The sequence below is a fragment of the Chlorocebus sabaeus genome, chromosome 7 (genome assembly GCF_047675955.1).
Source record: "Chlorocebus sabaeus isolate Y175 chromosome 7, mChlSab1.0.hap1, whole genome shotgun sequence".
Taxonomy (NCBI): Eukaryota; Metazoa; Chordata; class Mammalia; order Primates; family Cercopithecidae; genus Chlorocebus; species Chlorocebus sabaeus.
Genome location: NC_132910.1, coordinates 96,691,166 through 96,710,798, shown reverse-complemented (window position 1 = coordinate 96,710,798; position 19,633 = coordinate 96,691,166). Strand labels below are relative to the sequence as shown.

Below are 19,633 nucleotides of genomic sequence, written 5' to 3'. Positions count from 1 at the left end.
AGATAACTTGTTTAATTTTACAGGCTTACAGCTGGAGGGAAATTTGTCTCAGGATGAATTGTACCTTGAGTCTTACCCATATCTAATTTAGATTAGACTCGACTTTTGGATTTTTGAGTTGATGATGAAAGAAGTTAAGACTTTTGGGGCTATTGGGATGGAATGAATATATTTTGCATGTGAGAAGGACATGAATTTTTGGAGCCACGGGTGGAATGCTGTGGTTTGAATGTGTCCCCCAGAATTTATATGTTGGAAACTCAGTCCTCAATGCAACAGTGTTGAGAGGTGGAACCTTTAAGAGGTGATTACGTCAGGAGAGCTCTGCCCTATGAATGGATTAATATCCTTATCTCGAGAGTGTGTTGGTTATTGGGAGAGGGATTTTTTTTTTCTTTTTTTTTTTTGTTTTTGGAGACAAAGTTTCACTCTTGTTGCCTGGGCTGGAGTGCAATGGCATGATCTCGGCTCATGGCAACCTCTGCCTCCCAGGTTCAAGTGATTCTCCTGCCTCAGCCTCCCGAATAGCTGGAATTATAGGCATGCGCCATCACGCCTGACTAATTTTGTATTTTTAGTAGATACAGGGTTTCTCCATGTTGGTCAGGCTGGTCTTGAACTCCCAACCTCAGGTGATCTGCCTGCCTCAGTTTCCCAAAGTGCTGGGATTACAGGTGTGAGCCACTGAGCCTGGCCAAGAGAATGAGTTTTTATAAAAGTGAATTTGGTCATCTCTTGCCCTCGCTCTCTCTCAGCACAGGATGCTTTCTGTTGTCATGATGCAGCAAGAAGACCCACACTACGTGTGGCCCCGAGGGCTGCAGAACCGTGAGGTAGTAAATTTTTGTTCCTTATAAATTACCCAGTCTTAAGTATTCTGTTTTAGCAACATGAAATCAACTAAGACAAGAAGCATCTGAGTGTTGTTGGGGGTGGAATGAATGGCTCCTCTGGAGCGTCACTGCTGGTGACAAAGTCCTAGAAAACAGTGCTGGGTTTCTTTTAGGTGAAAGATCTAGAAAAGCCCTCTTAGTGAAAACCCCAAGGGCATGCCTGAGGAATGCCCAAGAATAAAGGAAGGTACCTTCAGGATTCTTCAAAGAGAATTAAATGGATAAAACCACTGGACTTGAGTTGTTAAGAGAATGTTAATTTAGCTGTGGGGTATCCTGGCCCTTGGAATTACCTTAGCTTCTTGGTTGATTGCCATTTTTGTTAATTTTTGTTGTTTTTTTGCTCTTTATTGTTGACTTCTGTGTGTACCAGAAGGTGGGCAGGGAAAATAAAAGGAGATAAGGAATAAGAATACATTTGACCACTTGATAGCAGCCCTGGCATAAAGCCTAGTAGGAGTAAAGGTTAAAACGCTTGGCCTAAATCAGTGTTTAAAGTTAACTTTGAGTTAGGGCTGTCCTTGAAATGGATTGTCCTTTGCTTTCATGGATTCTTGTGCATAACTGGTAAAAAAGTTATAATACAATGGATTGCACCAATATTGTTTTGTGAATGTGTTGGCAGGTTGCAGGGGGCATGTTAGGGGAAGCTGCCTCCTTGAAGCTTTTGTTTTGTACGTATTTAAGCACTAAATAAAAGCTATTTTGTCCCTTCTCCCTTGCTAAGTCTCTTTTCTCCCACGGCCCTTTTCTTTCTGGATATATGTATATTTTTTAGTACATAAAGGACTTACTGTGTGAAGTTTTTCTTTGGCAGACAGAATGATGATGACTGTAATATGTTTCATTACAAGGTACATGATGCCAGTGCTCTTGGTGTATGTGTGTGTGTGTGTCTACAAAGAAATGTATCATTTTATGTATAAGCTAAGATTTTGATAAGTGGCCATTCATAGAATGCTATTTCTTAGACTGTAGAGTGCATTGTTAATATGGTTAGGGCTGTTGGGGGAGTTCATTTTTGGTAAAGATCTGGTAAAGACTTCCTAGTGATTTCAGTAGTTTGGTAATTTATTACTGATCTTCTGACAAGTACTGGTAATGTGAAAATGAAAACATTTATACAAAAAGAAAAGTCAAGGAAGCAGATAATCAACGGATTTATCAGCCTTAGACAATTTTTCTGAAAACGATGTGGTAGCCATGGTAAATTTACTTCTGATTGCTTGAGGGGACAGATTCTATGTGCCTTTTGTAATATAGAGGTGTATGAAAGGGTGAGGGAGCAAGTAATCAGTCCGTGGACTAACCAGTCCCATTTTGGTCTTTAGACTGGCCTTTTGGCGAGTAAATTCAAGCTATCTTTTCAACAAAAGAAAAGATTTTCTTGTTAATTTGCTGAAATGTGAGTAAGGATGTAAGGATGTAAGGATGAGTATTTTTTTTCTTTGGATATCTCTAAGTAGCCCTAGTAAGAGAAGGCCTCTTTTGGTAATGTCTTTTTTTTTTTTTTTTTTTTTTTTTTGAGACAGGGTCTCACTCTGTTGCCCAGGCTGGAATGCAGTGGTGCAGTCATGATTCACTGCAACCTCTGCTTCCCGAGCTCAAGTTATCCTTCTGCTTCAGCCTCCCGAATAGCTGGGACCATAGGCATGCGCCACCACACCTGGCTAATTTTTGTATTTTTGGTAGAGATGCAGTTTCGCCATATTACCCAGGCTGGTCTTGAACTCCTGAGCTCAAGTGATCCTTAAGCCTTGATCTCCAAAAGTGCTGGGATTATAGGTGGGAGCCACCATGCTTGGCCTATTGTTTTTAAACCTTTCATTTGAAAGAAATTTGACTAAAATTGAGAGATAAGCAAAAATAACTTATTAGTCCACTCATAGTCCTTCCAGCCTCATAGGACTTAACACTGATCAGCAGTGTGGTCAGTTTTATGTAATAATACCCAGCTTATTACAAAAACTGCATTACAAACTGAGGCTATAGTTGAGAATCCAGAGGTGAACAAATCCAGGAAAAATGCCTTAGGCCTTCATCCAAATATACTTAAATTAGTTTTCTTGGGTTGCTGTAACAAAATATCACAAACCAGTGCTTAAACTACAGAAATTTATTGTCTCACAATTCTGGAGGCTAAAAGTCTGAGCTCAAGGTGTCCACAAGGCCACACTCCCTGTGAAGGTGGTAGGGAAGGGTCTGTTCCAGGCCTCTCGCCCAGCTTCTGGTAGTTTCTAGGCTTGTGACAGCATAACTCATCTCATGGTGTTCTTCCTGTGTGCATGTGTGTCTCTGCATCCAAATTTCCCCCTTTTATAAGGACACCAGTCATACTGGATTTGAGTCCACCCCAATGACCTCATCTTCACTTGATTATCTGCAGAAGCCTATTTCCAAATAAGGTCGCAGTCACATGTACTGGGGGTTAGAACTTCAATATCTTTCGAGGGAACACAATTCAACCCATGAAACTAGGTATTCATTCCACGTTTGTACACAGTTTTAATAAGCCTGGTGATTTTTATCTCAGTTTATGCATACAAAGAGTTCTAAGTATAGGAGAAAGGGTCTCTGCTGAGGGTATAATGGAGAACGAAAGTATTCAAAAAGACTATTAAAGTAGGAATAAGAACTTAAAATACATTGTTGCTTTGGGCCATTCAATGGAGGGACAAACTGCTGAAAAATTCCAGGAGCTCCTGAAACACACTTATGTATAACAAACATAATAACAGCATCAACATACTATGTTTAAGTGTGTATGCACTTTTAAATCCCATCAAAATAAAATTTTAAAAATATTGAGTACTTGATGGTACTTTGGTAATTTTTGGTTACCTGAAAAATTATTTTTTTGTCAAGCTCCTCATATTGTCAGATGTTCTGAATATTTGGGTTTCAACTTGGCTTTGTCACTCAGTAAGCATGCATGTTGTGTAAGCCATTAACTTTTTGGAACTTTGGTTTTCTGGTCTGTAAAATGAAGAGTTTGGTTTCCCATATAAAATCATTGTAAGAATGAAATTTGCTGATAAATATGAACATGTCTCTCATAGCTCCAGATGTGTTTTCATGATTGTTCATTCATTCAACAAATGTTTATTGGGAGCCTACTGTATGCAGGGGCTTGTTCTAGAATTCATTTATTCACTTAATGCTGATTGAAAAGTACTATGATTTGGTAATATTGGGACATCTGAGCTCAAGCACTGCCTATGTTTGGAAATCATCTAGGGGACCTTGGGCAAATCTCTGGCCCTCTCTAGGCCTCTAACTAAAGACTAGCCATATAGACTAGATTTCCAAGGCTTTTCTATCTGTAAAATAATTCATATAACAAAATTCAAATATAATGAATAGTTTTTGATATCTTACAGATTAATTGTATTATACTAGCAAGTTACTTTATCCTCTGTGCCTTTGCTTTTGTCTTTGAAAGTGGGGTTAATAGGTCTAATACAGTTTTCTGGTTAGTAATAGCAGTAATAATGATAGTTATCCATTACTGAGCTCTTGGCATTGTGCTAGATATTTTTATACATTCTTGCTTCTACAAACAGGGTACATGTTTCTTCAAAGCAGGTGGGTACCTGGAGAAACAGGCTGCTTTTCTTGATGGCACAGCTGTGTATAGAGTGGAATGCAGAAGTCACCTGAAATATTAAACTAAAGCTCAAAGAAAGTTGGGGCTTTGAGGGGGCTGCAAATTTAATACCATGTTCCCCTGTAGTACTGTTTTTTCTTGGCCATTGGGGAAACTGGTGGAAAAGTTTGCAAAACAGGCTTTTTCTCTGTTCCATGTTTGACTCACATGAGAAAAATAGCATTCTAATTTACAGTTTCGAAAATAGTTCTCATTTCCATCACTGACAGGTGTTACCTTTATGATTGTTCAGCCTATTCTTCCATTTCATTTATGCATTGGACAAATAATAATTGAGTGCCTGCTCTGTGTTTTACCATCCTAAATGCATTTTGAGGATGCAGCAGCAACCAAAACAAAGTCTTTTCTTGGAGCTTGTATTCTAAAAAACAGTGAGGTTTGAGGGCAGACCTGAGGAATTAGGGGAATTAGGCATGTGGCTATTGTGTGGGAAAAGGGATTTCAGGCAAAGGAAGAGCAATTGCAAAGGCCCTGAGGCAGGAGCTTAATTTCCTAGTAGGGGAGAGAGTTAGGAGAGGAGGTCATAAGGAGATGGATTAGGGATGCCTTGAGGTCCAGGTACGAATTTTGTATTTTATTCTGAGAAACATGGGAAACCATTGTGGAGGTTTTGGGGATGGGAGTAATGAAATTTGACATTCTATTTTTGAGAACTTACTTTGGCTGCTGGTTGAGAATAATGGGGCAAGGTTAGGAAGTGGGGAGACCAGTTGGAAGGCTACTGCCATAGTACAGGTGGGGGATGGCAGCACTGGGTACCAGGGTGGTAGTAGTGTTGGAAATGGTGCAAAGTGGCCAGATTTGGTACCTCTGTTGAAGGTAGAACCAACAGAATCCGAGAATGAATTGGATGTGAGGTCTGAGAAAGAGAGAAGAGTCAAGGGAAGTGGCATGGTTTTGGGTCTAAGCAATTGGAAGGATGGAGGAGTTGCCATTCCTGCTGAGATGGGCAGCTAGAGGGAGGAGTACGGACAGTTCCTCGGCCATGGAAGGTCTGCCTAAGCACTTTGTATGAGAATACTGAAACTAACTTAGCTACTGTTTGGAACTCACTCTGCAGAGGAGTGATGTGTTCATTTGTGCTGCCTCTATTTTACTCACTGTTATTTAGAATAGTGACTTGAAAATGTTGCTGAGTGCCAAATGCTCGTCTTGACCCAGGAGCCCGTCACCCCCCAACCCTGCCCACTCCCTGTGTGGTCTCCTCTCCTCTCCAGACTTCCTCTCACTTCCTCATGCCTTTGCGGCACCTTTTCCCTAGCTGGACTGGTGACAGGAATCTGGTTGTCTTCTCCACCCTGGCAGTTTTAAATAACTAGCAGTTCTTACATTTTCTTCCTGGGCACGCTGACAGCGGTTGGGTGTCCTGGACATCCATATTTCGATAACTGTAATCTCCGAGTCTCTGTCCTGTGGAGCCGATTGCCGGCCGTGCATTTACCTCAGACTGTGGACTTGGAGCCCTGAAGACGCGAGAGGTCTCTTAGTTTCAGGCAGACCTGGTGTGGGGGATGTGCTAAGGCTTTCAGGCTACAAAGGGACAATTTAAAACTTGGCAAGTAAAACCGGCCTAAATGCGGATGTGTTTTATGCTTAGCATCATAAAATTGGTACAGAACAGGCTGATATGCGGCAGAAGAAACCTTTATTAAACATTATAGAGGTCATTGCTTTTGTCTTCCTGATACCTCTTCCCTCTCCTTTCTTCTGTGACCCACATTGAGCCCATTGTAGAACCCGCCCCCTGGCTTCAGTGATAGGCCCAGGGAGGGGAACATGACCTCCAGCAGGCCAATCAGAGGCGGAAAGACCTTTCTCTAGTGGGAAGTCATTGAGAGTGAAAACCCAGAACCGGTTGCAGCCAGGTTTTCAGCCTCCTGGGAAAAGTGGCCTGAGAGGGAGACACTAGAGGCGAATGAGAGAGAGCCCTGATGGTGCTTTCGACATCCTATCTGATGCTGGCTCCATTGTGCCCCTTTTATTGTTTGGTACAGGAACTGAGAAAATTCCCTTATTGCTTCATGCGTTCCTGCTGGTTTTCTGTCATTTACAACCACAGGAGCCCAGCTACCCCTACTATGAGCAGGGCATCGAGAAGGAACACAAAAATGACTAACTCATAGCCCTGCCTCCAGGTATTTATAATGTAATAGTTTGATTTCAAAACTGGTGAGTATGGTAAAATAGTTGGTAAGGTCTACTTTTGACAAATCAATAGATAGTATATTTTTAAAATGTGAAGATAGTGTATTTTATAAAAATAGACAATTTTTTCATTGGGTTAATTTATCCAACATATATCATTTGAATATTAGCTTTCTCCATGACTGGCATATTTCCTTTTTGATAATTTGCTGAGGAGCAAGGCTGCTTGTAAATGAATTTCTGTCTACCAGAAAAATCACCCTCATCCTTTGAGGTCCATTTCCAAAGCCACCTCAACCGCTGGAGTTAATTATTCCCTCTTTTGTGCTTACACAACCCTTGCTGCTTCTGTATGGTGGCACCAGTCATTATGCTTTGAATGCTCGTGAAACCCTCACTCTTCTGTTGATTAGAAACGTTTATGCCAGAGACTGCTGTGTCTCTGAGTTTCCCTTTGTGGGGAACAGTTCCCTGAACATAGTAGGTGATCAGTAAATACTTGTTGAATTAAGTCAATTGGTAGCACTGGTTTTGCTAATAACTTTTGCATTAAACTTTACAAACTACTTTTATGTAAAACTGCATGTAAAAGTTGGTTGCATGATTTGCAGCACTTATTATAACTGATAATGCTAATGGAAATGTATGATCTTAAAAGGCATAGATATTTAGCTATAGAAGTGTATTAGTAGGAAGGGGAAAACTTACAAGATTTTTACAAGAAAATATACCAGAAGGTTGGTTGGTAGGTACCGGGTGAACATATCTGTGGTCACAAGAAGGGAGTGTTGGAGACACTGATTGTTAGAGAGTTGACTGTGAGAAAGCATCTCTCCAATCCTATGCCAGCTGAGTCCTAAGAATTTAAGTCCTGTTCTCATTAAAACCTACTGGCTAGATTCATATGGACTGAATGGTGGTATTAGTTTGTGAGTAGATTTAGAAATGGAACTTTTAGGCTTCCTTCCCCACTTGCTTCAACCAAAAAGCATGCAAATTAATAGGTGTCTCTTTGTTATATATTTTTTTCACTCTGCACTCACAATCTTTCTGAACGAGGATGCTCTGAGATGTATATTGGTCCAATTAAATGCATCTAATTAAAACTGTCAAACCAAAAAGGAAGTGAGTTGAGAAGACATTCTCTACCAAGAATGCAGCAAGAGTTGTAGATATCAAGTTACTGAGTTACTGCTTGAGAACTGAATTATAAATAAATGTGTTAGGTAGTGGAATTTTGTTTTGTTTTCCCCAAAGGAGAAATATTCGCCACATGGAAACAAAATTTATTCAGCATATTTTCATTCTGTAATTGCACCATTGCTATTCTTAATTCTTTGTGTTTCTGATTTAAAGGGAAAACACACACAAAAACAGACTGTTGTGTAAAATTGACAAGAATGAGTGTGAACCTGACAGTCAGAGACAGAGGTTGTTGTAAAATTAGCAGTGGAAATAGCTTTCTTCTCTGGAGGTTAAAAATAATGTATTTACAAGGAAGTTATTTACATTGGCCATTTAGAGGCTTCCCCGGGAAGCCTTGGTTAAGAAAGCTGTGAAATCCACGGTCAGTGTACGGCAGGAAGCACTTCCAGGACCCTGGCTTGTGTGGTACTGTTCCGTGATCCCATGTAAAGAGTCCGTGCTGGTTGGCAGACTGGAAAATGGAGGTGTCTTGCTGCCTGAGACTTCTCAGATTGTGAAAGAGAGACAGAAAAGTCAAGGTTTGCACGTTCTGAAGTTTGTTGTGTCCAGCAAATTCATCCTCTAGATTTCAGGAATGCTTTGTTTTGAGCTTCACAATGAGAGAACTTTTTTTGAGGATGTAGTGTGAAAGGAAATTCCAGGCTAGGAAAGGTGCAGGTTGTCCTACAGACTCTGCAGGAGAGCTCACCATAGCTGGACCACTGCAGCCTTCAAGAACTCCTTGATGAGATTGGACATGAAAATAGAGGAGCCCAGCAGGCAAAAAAGAAAAAAAAAAAAAAGTGGGAGAAAATCCTTGCTGTTTTGTGAACACAGACATATATTTGTTTGAGCTTCTTATGATTTTTCCCCACCCTCTGCACATCCTCATTTTCTTGCATTCATTTCTCCCAAATCTCCCCCCACCATTTATTTGACCTCAGGTATTGCCAGAATAATTTCAGGTATGTTTCTCCTCAAGTTTCTGCTCTTTCTCTTTCTATGCCATGCATTAAAATTATATGGTAGTTTATTTCTTGAATAACCTCAATTTCAGTAGCAGCATCTTCAATAAAGTGATTAATAGAGTATTATGAATTTAAGAAATACTCTTTATGCATCCAAGTTTTCTTGCAGTCCAGAGGTATGTGTATCTCAGTGAACAAGTCTGCAAACAATAGAGGGATGGGTGGTTGAGAAATTATCTAGGCATTTGAGGAGCCATAAACAGTTCTATTTAAGAAATACTTTATTTAGACTGGGCGTGGTGGCTCACGCCTGTAATCCCAGCACTTTGGGAGGCCAAGGTGGGCAGATCACGAGGTCAGGAGATCGAGACCATCTTGGCTAACATGGTGAAACCTCATCTCTACTAAAAATACAAAAAAAAAAAAAAAAATTAGCCGGATGTGGTGGCGGGCGCCTGTAGTCCCAGCTACTGAGGAGGCTGAGGCAGGATAATGGTGTGGACCCAGGAGGCGGAGCTTGCAGTGAGCCGAGATCATCCCACTGCACTCCAACCTGGGTGACAGAGTAAGACACTGTCTCAAAAAAAAAAAAAAAAAAAGAAATACTTTGTTTATTCACTTGTTTGTTTTGAGTCTGTGTTTTGTCAAGGTTAGGAAAGTTGCTTTAAATGTAAATATTAGCTGTTGTATCTTTCAAGAATGTTCGGACATCTTTATCACTGCTTGGTAGGATTAGAGCCTGAGTTGACTGTTTCTTTAGCCTTTGGCACACTTACCTCTTTGCACACTCACCTGTTTCAGCACGTTTGGAGGGGGATTATTCTTGCTCACTGAGGGTGTGGAGGGGGTTAGGAAATTAAGCTTTGCTTTTGGAACTTTGCCAGTAGATGTGCTAAATTCTTTAGGCATTTGAATCTCCTTTTGACCAACTGCAACAAAGAAGAGGCAGAATGGGAATGAAGAGATTAGAGTACAGGAATAATGAGTACTCACCTCTTAATGATTTATCTGAAGATAAAGAGTGAATACTGTCCTTATCTAAGAGAATCCCTTGCTGATTTCTGATTCAAGAGGCTGGCAGGAAGGACGGGGAATGGAAAGGGGGTGAGTAGCTGCTCAGAGCTCTCTAGAAGTCATCATTCAGAGGTTCTGTCTGCAGATTGTGCAGTGGAGCCTTGCAGAGAAGCACTGGGCCAGCTGAGAGATTTGGGGTTCTTGGTTTCTGCATTAGCTCTATGTGGTCGTGTGCCTTTGATTCAGCCAGTAACCTTTACTTAATGTATTTAATAGTCTGCGTAAAATGACAAGATTGGATGTGTGGTTGTAACTTCTTGTGGTTCTCAAAACCCAGATTTTATGCATGTTGTTAGGTGACCCTGCTTCATTAGTTTGGAACCATTCTTGATTACTTTGAGCTACTCTGGTATGACACACATATGACCTAAAAGTATTTAAATTTGAAAAATATATTTTCCCATTACTTCACTTAATGAGTGTACTTCATTTAATAGTAAAGATTAAAGAAAAGATTCTTTGAGCAGATATTCAACAAATTCTTACTGTAGGGATTTTTAAACTTTTGACTTACTATTTATAGGATACTTCCTATGTGATTCTGCTGAAGGATGAGATGTTTAATCTGAAATCAAGAAAGGTGGTTTGCCAAAGAAACATAAAATTAGCCCTATTGTTGAAATCGATGTTGACTGCTTGGTGTTTGGTAAAAAGCATCTCTCCAAGAAGCCACTGGAGAAATGATGAGTTTAGGGTTGCCGCCAATTTCAAGAAAGATGAAAAATGTTGAAATCAAGTGGGAAGAAGGAAATGTGGCAGATCACAAAGAACCAAACTGTTTTTAACAGAGAAAATTCAATTTAATCTGCTTTTTTCCCAGCAAATTCCATTTGATATTTTACATTTTCTTGATAACTTAATAAAGAATCTCAGGAAGGAGTTGCAGAATTTTAGCTTCATGAAAGAGAATTTGTCATTTGTGACATTTCTTCTCTAAATAGCATGGGAAGATCAATGTATTAGTGTATAGTTCATGCATTACTAGTTCTAGTTATTTCTATTTCAAACAGAAACAGCATGTTATATGGCAAAACTTGGTGCAAGGAGGGATTTTGGCTCAATCCCGACACATACATTGAACTCTACTAGGGACCAGACATTGTGCCAGGCACAGTGTGGAATATGTAGATAATAAAATACAATCCCTGCCTTCTAGGAGCACCACTTTAGAAGGAAGCCAACCGTAGACAGATAATTTAGAGTAATATAAAATCAATATAAACAAAATATGAGAATGTTGGCTCTGCAATAAAAATATGTACCTAATTGGGTCACTTCTCACCCCTTGCAGTCCTGAGCTGAGCCTTCATAATCCCCACCTGGATTCTAGCCTCCTAGCTGGCCTCCTGGTGCTCATCCTTGTAGCTGGAGTCTGTGTTCCACACAGCAGCCAGAACAATGATTTGACAGCATAAGTCACGTCATAATACTCTCTTGCCACAAACCATCCAGTGGTCTCCAGTTTTGCCAAATTCAGAAGATGTTTCTGCAGTTCACAACATCCTGTGGATGTGCGTGACTCCATTCCTGCACCACAGTGCATGCGCACATGCACACACATGCATACGCACTGTCATACACATGCTCACACTCACTCATGGTATTCTATGACCTCCTGTGTCACTGCTCTGACCTCACTCACTGCACTCCACGCACACTGGCTTCAGTGCTGCTCCATGGATGTGCCAGCCATGTTCCCACAGCAAGGCCTTCACAGTGACTCTCCCTCTGCATAGTCAGTTTCTCACTTCCTCCAAGTCTTTGCTCAAATGTCACCACTTCCGTGAAGCTCCACCTTGACCACCTATTTAAAATTGCAGCTCTCTTCCCACCCATTACTCCCCATCCTCCATGTCCTGCCCTATGTGGTTTTCCATGGACTTATCACCCTCTGGCATGCTATGTTATTTACCCATTTATTAATTTTGTTTGACACTTGTCTTCCCCCTCTGGAATGTAAGCTCCAAGAAGGCAAGATCTTAGTTTTGTTCATTCTGACTGAGAGTTCCAGGGAGAATTGTAAGGAAGAAACCTTTGAGCTGGGTGTTGAAGGGTAAGTAGAATTGGACAGTCAGCTTTTCTGGGGAAAGACATTTCAGATAGAAGGAATATCGTGAGAAAAGGTAGAAAAGTGGCAGGGCTTGTGAATGCCCCTAGAATGGCAAGGAGCCTGCCTAACTGGTGCATGGGAGTGCTATGGGAGTGGTAGTGGTGGATCGATAAATAGAAAATAACGAAAAGAGACTCTTAGTGGAGGGAGAGAACACATTCCTAATCACTGCCTGTAATAACATGGCAAGCATGATGACAACTGGAGTTGAGGACCCTAAAATAGGTAGCATGCATAACATGGGAGGTACTGCCACAGTCAGAAGTCAGAAATGTGAGTAGTGTTTGCTAATGAAGTCTGATTTTATACAGTACTTGACTATTTTCAAAACATGATCACATGCTTATTATGATTTAAGCTTCATAACAACTGGAGTGAGTTAAGCAGGTATTATTTACATTTTTGATAAGCTTTTTAAAAAATGAATTGCATCTTACATTGGAGGAAGTGGATTCTCAAACCAGCTCAGTGACTCGCCTAGAGTCATGGAGTTAGAAAGTAGGGAAGCGCTTCCCACTGTCTGTGTCTCATGATCTGTGTCCCACTATGCCAGGCTGCCTCTCTCATTCTGTCACAGTGCTAAACATACTGTGCTGGTTTTTCACAAGGATATAGGCTTCTTTCCATTCCCTCCATTGCCTGAAAATAGCAGTTTCTTCATCCAATTACCTCTTTACCATATCTATTTTTCTTTTTCCTTCTTTTCCATTTCAGCTTATCTGGACTACTTGGGTACGTTTTTACCTTTGCCTGTTTGGCATTTTTTACTTTTTTCAGGCTTCTGCCAAGTCTGTCTGACATTCTGTTAAGGCTGTTGCCACCTTTCATTTGGTTCTTGGGTGGAAGGGAAGAGAAAGCATGTCATCAACTCCATTTGAATGTCTTGAGACTTACTTATTGTTCACTTTGGGAGTAAACCTGATCTTCTTAATTCTCCCCAGATGTTAGTAGGCAGGAAGAGGCGGAGGGAGAGCTCAGTGAAGGAGAACACTGGTATGGAAACTCTTCAGAGACTCCGTCAGAAGCATCCTTTGGGGAAGTCCAGGAGAACTATAAGTTGTCTCTGGAGGACCGGATCCAGGAGCAGTCCACGTCCCCCGACACCTCCTTGGGAAGCACCACTCCCAGCAGCCACACACTGGAGCTGGTGGCACTGGACGGTGAGGTCCTGCGAGACTCACTGCAGTGTCAAGATCACCTTTCCCCGGGAGTGTCTTCTTTGTGTGACGATGACCCAGGCTCCAACAAGCCCCTGAGCAGCAACTTGAGGCGGCTGCTGGAGGCTGGTTCCCTCAAACTCGATGCTGCAGCCACCGCCAATGGCAGAGTGGAGTCCCCCGTAAACGTTGGCTCGAACCTCTCCTTTTCCCCACCTTCCCACCACGCCCAGCAGCTCAGTGTTCTGGCCAGGAAGTTGGCCGAGAAGCAGGAACAGAATGACCAATACACTCCAAGTAACCGTTTTATATGGAATCAAGGTAAGTGGTTGCCAAACTCAACCACCACCTGCAGCTTGTCTCCGGATTCAGCCATCCTAAAACTGAAAGCTGCAGCCAATGCCGTTCTGCAGGACAAATCTCTCACCAGGACTGAGGAGACCATGCGATTTGAGTCCTTTTCCTCCCCTTTTAGCTCCCAGTCTGCCAGTTCTACCTTGGCCGCTTTGTCCAAGAAGGTCAGTGAGAGAAGTTTGACTCCCGGTCAGGAGCACCCTCCACCGGCCAGCTCCTTCCTTTCCCTGGCTTCTATGACTTCCTCAGCGGCCCTTCTGAAGGAGGTGGCAGCAAGGGCTGCGGGCAGTCTTCTGGCTGAGAAGTCATCGCTGCTGCCTGAGGACCCTCTACCGCCCCCGCCTTCAGAGAAGAAACCAGAAAAAGTCACTCCGCCACCTCCAGCACCACCTCCACCACCTCCACCACCACCACCACAATCCCTGGAATTATTATTACTCCCAGTTCCTAAGGGAAGAGTTTCTAAACCCTCCAATTCAGGTATGGCATCTTTTCTTTCAATCATCGTGTAAGTCCTCTAGACTATAAACCATGGTGTCTTATTCATTGCCTTTTTCTGTTGGGTTCCCCATCTGATCTGAGGCAGGAATAGAAAGCAAGAGCACAACAAAAATACTTTAAGTAAGCAGCATAGTAGTCTTTCATGTACGTATTACACAAAGACTTCACAAATAGCTTCACTTTTGAAAGGTAATGAATAATCTTAGAGACACGCAGCATTCCCTCCCTTTCATACAAATGATTTTTTTTTTCTTACTAAGTTCAGACTAGGTCCGTACAAGATATATTTAATGGGAGAAGATCAAAGCATCTTTGTCATGGAGTGCATGGCATCACTGAACATAGGGGAAAAAAACCCACTGCTTTTGAAATAGTGGACAAGGGAGAGCCCACACTCCTGCTGCCTCCATCACAAATGGACTTTTGTACAATCAGGAACTACTCTGCCCTAATTTATCACAGCATATACTTTTATGTTAGCATTTTTATTACTTTTTGTGGAATTTAAGCCCTTTTCACGTATCCTATTCTTCTAAAATTTCTTGTCCTATAAGAACTCTAAAAAAGATTGTCAATCAAACATAATCAACACATTTCCTGTGAATGCTTTATTTAATTCAAAGCCAATCCAATTTTGAAGGAATATGCATGTGGAAAATTTGAATCCTAAGGTTTTTCTAGTGGAGGCAGTCTTTCCAAAGGAGCAATCGCTGTCATATAGGACCTTAGCATTCATAATTATTCATCTTTTTAGGGAGAAATTTAGTCACTTGAATTCTCACAGTGGAAACACCATTTCTTGTTCTGGTTTGCTTTAAAATTGTGTGCATGATAAATACACGCTCCTGGGGATGCATGTTGGGGTTTCAGATGTCTCTTAAGGATATCCTGCCAGAATGGAGCAGGAAGTAGGCTATGTGCATCCTCATCGGTACAAACATTGCCATTGTGTGTATCTAGCCAACTTTTGATTATTTTCAGCAACAGTGATGAAGAGGGTTTGGAATGGCAAATAATTGACTGAATGATCATAGTTAATATCAATTTGATGCATTTATGACAACTTTCCCTTTAAATGGCTGAGTGAGCTATATGCGCTAATTACAGTTACTTCAAAACTTGAGTCAACAGCAGAAGACAATGAGGAAAATGGGTATCTGGGACTTTTATGACTCTCAGTGATCCAAACTGTTCACTCCAGAGTTTCTGAAATGTCAATAAAATCCTAGGATTGTTTGTCAGTTCTAAGTTCCGTTTCTCCTCTCTTCTCACCTGCCATCTGGTGAAATAAGGAGAGAAATGGGTAATATTAGGAAACAAGGAGAAGAGCAAAGGAGGCTGGGGTAACTTTACAATGGAAAAAATCACTCTTGACTTATAGAAATTTCATTTAGGGGTAGCGGTAGAAAGAGAGGTATGGCTATATATAAAAAAAATTTAGGCCAGGCACAGTGGCTCATGCCTGTAATCCTAGCACTTTGAGGGGCCAAGGCAGGTGGGTCACCTGAGGTCAGGGGATCGAGACTAGCCTGACGAATATGATGAAATCCCGTCTCTACTAAAAATACAAAAAATTAGCCGGGCATGGTGGTGTGCACCTGTAATCCCAGCTACTCGGGAGGCTGAGGCAGGAGAGTTGCTTGAATCTGGGAGGCAGAAGTTGCAGTGAGCTGAGATCCTGCCACTGCACTCCAGCGTGGATGAGACTCTGTCTCAAAAAAATAAAAATTTAAAAATGAAAATAATAATTATATATATATTCTGCATATCTAGTTATTGAATAAATGTGTGAATGGTGTTTCTAGTATACATTCAAGTGGACATTTGTTACTTGGAAAAGCTTATACAGAATTAATAATAAACTTTAGTTGATTGAAGACTTGGAAAGAAATGACTGATAAAACCATGTTTCCTGAAATCCGAACTGTAGTAGCTTTGTCATATTAAAGTAGTCTCGGGTATAACCAGCAATAGTTGTGAATATAATTTTTTCTCTCTCAAACAACTAGATACATGTAAAGATGAGAAAGAGGTCATGAGCTTCCAGTGAATGGTAGACTTTTTGTTTGTTTTGTTGTAGGAAATACACCCGAGGGAAAAACTACGTTCCTTTTTTGTTTAAATGCACTTAATCTATGCCGGCAACTCAATGGGGTTCTCAGAATAATTGAATATAGGAGATCTATAAGAAATCGTTTCTTACTTTGCTTTTTACTAAGTTTATTATATTGCTGAAACACTTAATATTTTAATCAATGGATGTTCAGAATGTTCAAACTGAAAGAGGAGGGAAAGGAACTTCTCAGCTTTGGGTTATAGAACCCTGTGCTGATTAACTTGTATGTGAGGCCTCCCCACCCCAACTCCCCCATTTCAACATGCTTCTGTTCACAGTCTAAGACTTGAAGAAGCAGCTTCATTGGTAGAGTAATTTTATTTTAAAAATCTTTCATTTTGTAAAACTCATGCATGAGGAAAGATCACTGCCAAGAAATTGAGGGTCCTTGAAATTGTTACCCGAAAAATATTCCATATGTCCACGTGGACACATCCTGCGTTCAAGTTCTGTTTGTTATTGCATGGATTGGAAACAGAAGAGGGGACGCCCTCACTCTTTTCAGTTAAAGTGAATGTCATCACTTCCCAGCAGCCTAGCTAGATTATGGGTTAATAAGGAGTTCATAGATTATCTAATTTTGTTATTTGTCTTTGTATCATGGGTACACGATTTGGTGTTACTGGGGATCCCTGATTTTGGCATCTGAGGAGTGGAAGGAAAGGTGGGTCATCTCCATCTGTCCCCTCCACCCTCCCCAACTCCCTTTTCTTCTCCCTCCCCCACCTTCCACACATTGTACTGTTGGTTTGGGGGCCACCTGGGGCTGGATTGGGATGTACCTTCAGTTTACCTAAGAAGCATTATGGAAATGTGGTGAGAGCCATCACCCCTGTTTCGGAACATTTGTCATTATTATTCTTTCCTCTCCCTTAGAAGGAAATCTTAGTTTAATTCAAAATACATAGGTGCACTTGCCGCTCACAGCAGGGAAAAGAGTTTCTGTTGCCTAATGACTTAAGTAAACAAATAATAACCACCCCCAAGAACAACAACAAAAAGCCACAAAAATAAACTATACACCATCCTGATTTCAGGCAGGGCTTTCATTTTTAAAAAGCGATTTCTCAAAATGTGCAAAAAAAGAAAAGGCATATAAAGTTGATTCTTAAGTTACAAAGAGATATGTTCTAGAAAAGCTGATTCCGCCTTGAGTAATTTAGACACCAGCATTTCTTTGACCTTCTTTAGGTCAAGGGAAGTCCAAACCGTGAACAAAAAAAATCGTCTTTTAGGTTTGGCCTTATTCTTCTTTTTTGAACAGGATTCAGTGGTTGCCAGGTCATGGTGTATTTAATTCCTTAAAGAGTCCACCACTCGATAGCCCTTCCGCCCTGCAAGAGAGACGTGACACTTGAGGGGGAGGTTTCTTTCATATGACCCTACGCCCCCAGCACATGCTACACAGCTCCTCTGAAAGGGGACACGATAGAGGGAAGATTATGTCCATTTGCTATAAAGATAAATGTCACACATTGACTGAATTCTCTTTGAAGCTACTGTTCTGTTGCAGCTAAGAATAAAATAAATGGTTTTTATTTTAAAGACAAAGTTTCTTGTAGAAGGCCAACAAGATTCCCAGGATGCCATACTCCTGGTTAAAAGAAATAACAGGGAGGGTTTCAGAGAGAGGGTCTCCAAAGCATCTTATTGTACTGAATAAAATGTAAATATTCTTAGAAGCAAACCTGGTCTTATACAGCTGAGAACTAAGAATATTTCCTGTGGGTCAATACATAGGGGGTTTCTGGCTGCTGTTTTCTTTAATATTTATGTGATGTTATTAAAATTATTGCAAAAGCATACAAAGTCCAGAGAGGGAGATCACCTCTCCTGATACTCCCATTAGGCCCATGGTTATTATAGTAAATCTTTTGTTTGTGACAGAGTCTCGCTCTATAGCCCAGGCTAGAGTGCGGTGGTGCAATCTCGGCTCACTGCAGCCTCTGCCTCCTGGGTTCAAGCAATTCTTGTGCCTCAGCCTCCTGAGAAGCTGGGACTACAGGCATGCACCCCCACACCCGACTAATTTTTGTAATTTTAGTAGAGATGGGGTTTTGCCATGCTGGTCAGACTGGTCTCGAACTTCTGGCCTCAAGTGATCCACCCTCCTCAGGCCCCCAAAGTGCTGGGATTACAGGCGTGAACCACAGGGCCCGGCCATAAGTCTCAATCAGCCATAATCTGAGAATGATCCCATACGTGAACCTGTTTAGAAAATTCACTTTTTAACAAAGATTTTTAGAACCGTCCGTCGTTCATCTCAATTATATTTTTGCAGTGATTTAAACTTAGTATGGCTCTAGATATCAGACTTCTCTGAATATTTACTAGTTAAAGTAGGCATTAATAAAGTCTGCATCCATAATAACAGATAAACCCAGGGACATCCATTGCTAATCTAGGTTGTTTTTGTTGCCATGAAATGGCATTTGAGACACATGACACAGCAATTCTGTTAAAAGATTTAAAATCCATGTGTATTGTTGGGAAGGAAGATGGGTCGTCATCTTACACAGATGTGCACCGGTAGTGTTAGTAGGTCCAGAATGAAGACCATTATAATGCACAGATTATGCAGACCCAGGGTCACCAGGCATCTTGAACTCTTAAGTTTATGGTAAGGTCTATATGCAGAAACTATCCAATTGCAAGTTATGTTGACCTGCTGCAAATCACCACATAGGATTGAACAACAGGAAGTTTGATTTCAAAGCCTACAAAACAGTTGCATTTGTTTTTAAAATACCTTTGTGTTAAAGCGGTTAAGCTACTACAACCCTCCGTGGTTTAAAAAAAAAATTTTTTTTTTATCCCAATGAAGTTTTGTTGTTGTTTTGGGGATTTATGCATAGGCAATAGGGTAGAGCAGCAAACCAGAAGTGAAGAGATGAGCTGTAATCTCAGTTCTGCCACTAACTAGTAGAGAGACTCACGGCATACCACCTCAGTTTAGTATCCTCATCTGTAAACAGAGCTGGATGATCAGCAAGATCCTTTCCTGTTTTAGAATTCCTTGCTTATATTTACTGCTCAGTGTTTTAAAACTCTGTTTATTAACTCAAAACAAACTTTTTTTTTCCCCTAATTTTTGAGTTTAATGTTGCTTCTTAAAATTCACTATCAAGTTTCCCACAAGATCTTCTCTGCTTTGGGCAGATCTTGTTCATTATAAATAGTTGAACATATATCACTGTACTTTATTAATGATGTAGTCATACCATATGCATTTTTAATATAAGCTGCTCCAGGTTCATTTTTGGAAATAGCTGAGGTCTAAGTACATGAACATTTATCTGTTTATCCATCCATTCATTTAGAATGTGTATTGGGGCACTATGTGAAAGGCATACACACACTCTTGGCCTAACACAAGTTCCATTGGGACTTACTGGCAGCCTCCTGCATCTTTTCCTTTCATTTCTAGCCCTCATTTCACTTCTCTCTATTCCCTTAACCCAAC

The 19,633-nt window shown here is 40.9% G+C and overlaps 1 protein-coding gene across 8 annotated transcripts in view; it reads left to right on the top strand.

Annotated features, from left to right (window-relative positions):
* ZNF827 (zinc finger protein 827) overlaps nt 1-19,633 on the top strand; it is a 174,463-nt gene that overhangs the window by 22,902 nt on the left and 131,928 nt on the right. For all 8 annotated transcript variants that reach the window (XM_037992635.2, XM_037992650.2, XM_037992646.2 and 5 more), the window contains exon 2: nt 12,984-14,033. In XM_037992635.2, coding sequence (XP_037848563.2) covers nt 12,984-14,033 — 1,050 coding nt within the window. The remainder of the gene's footprint in view (nt 1-12,983; nt 14,034-19,633) is intronic.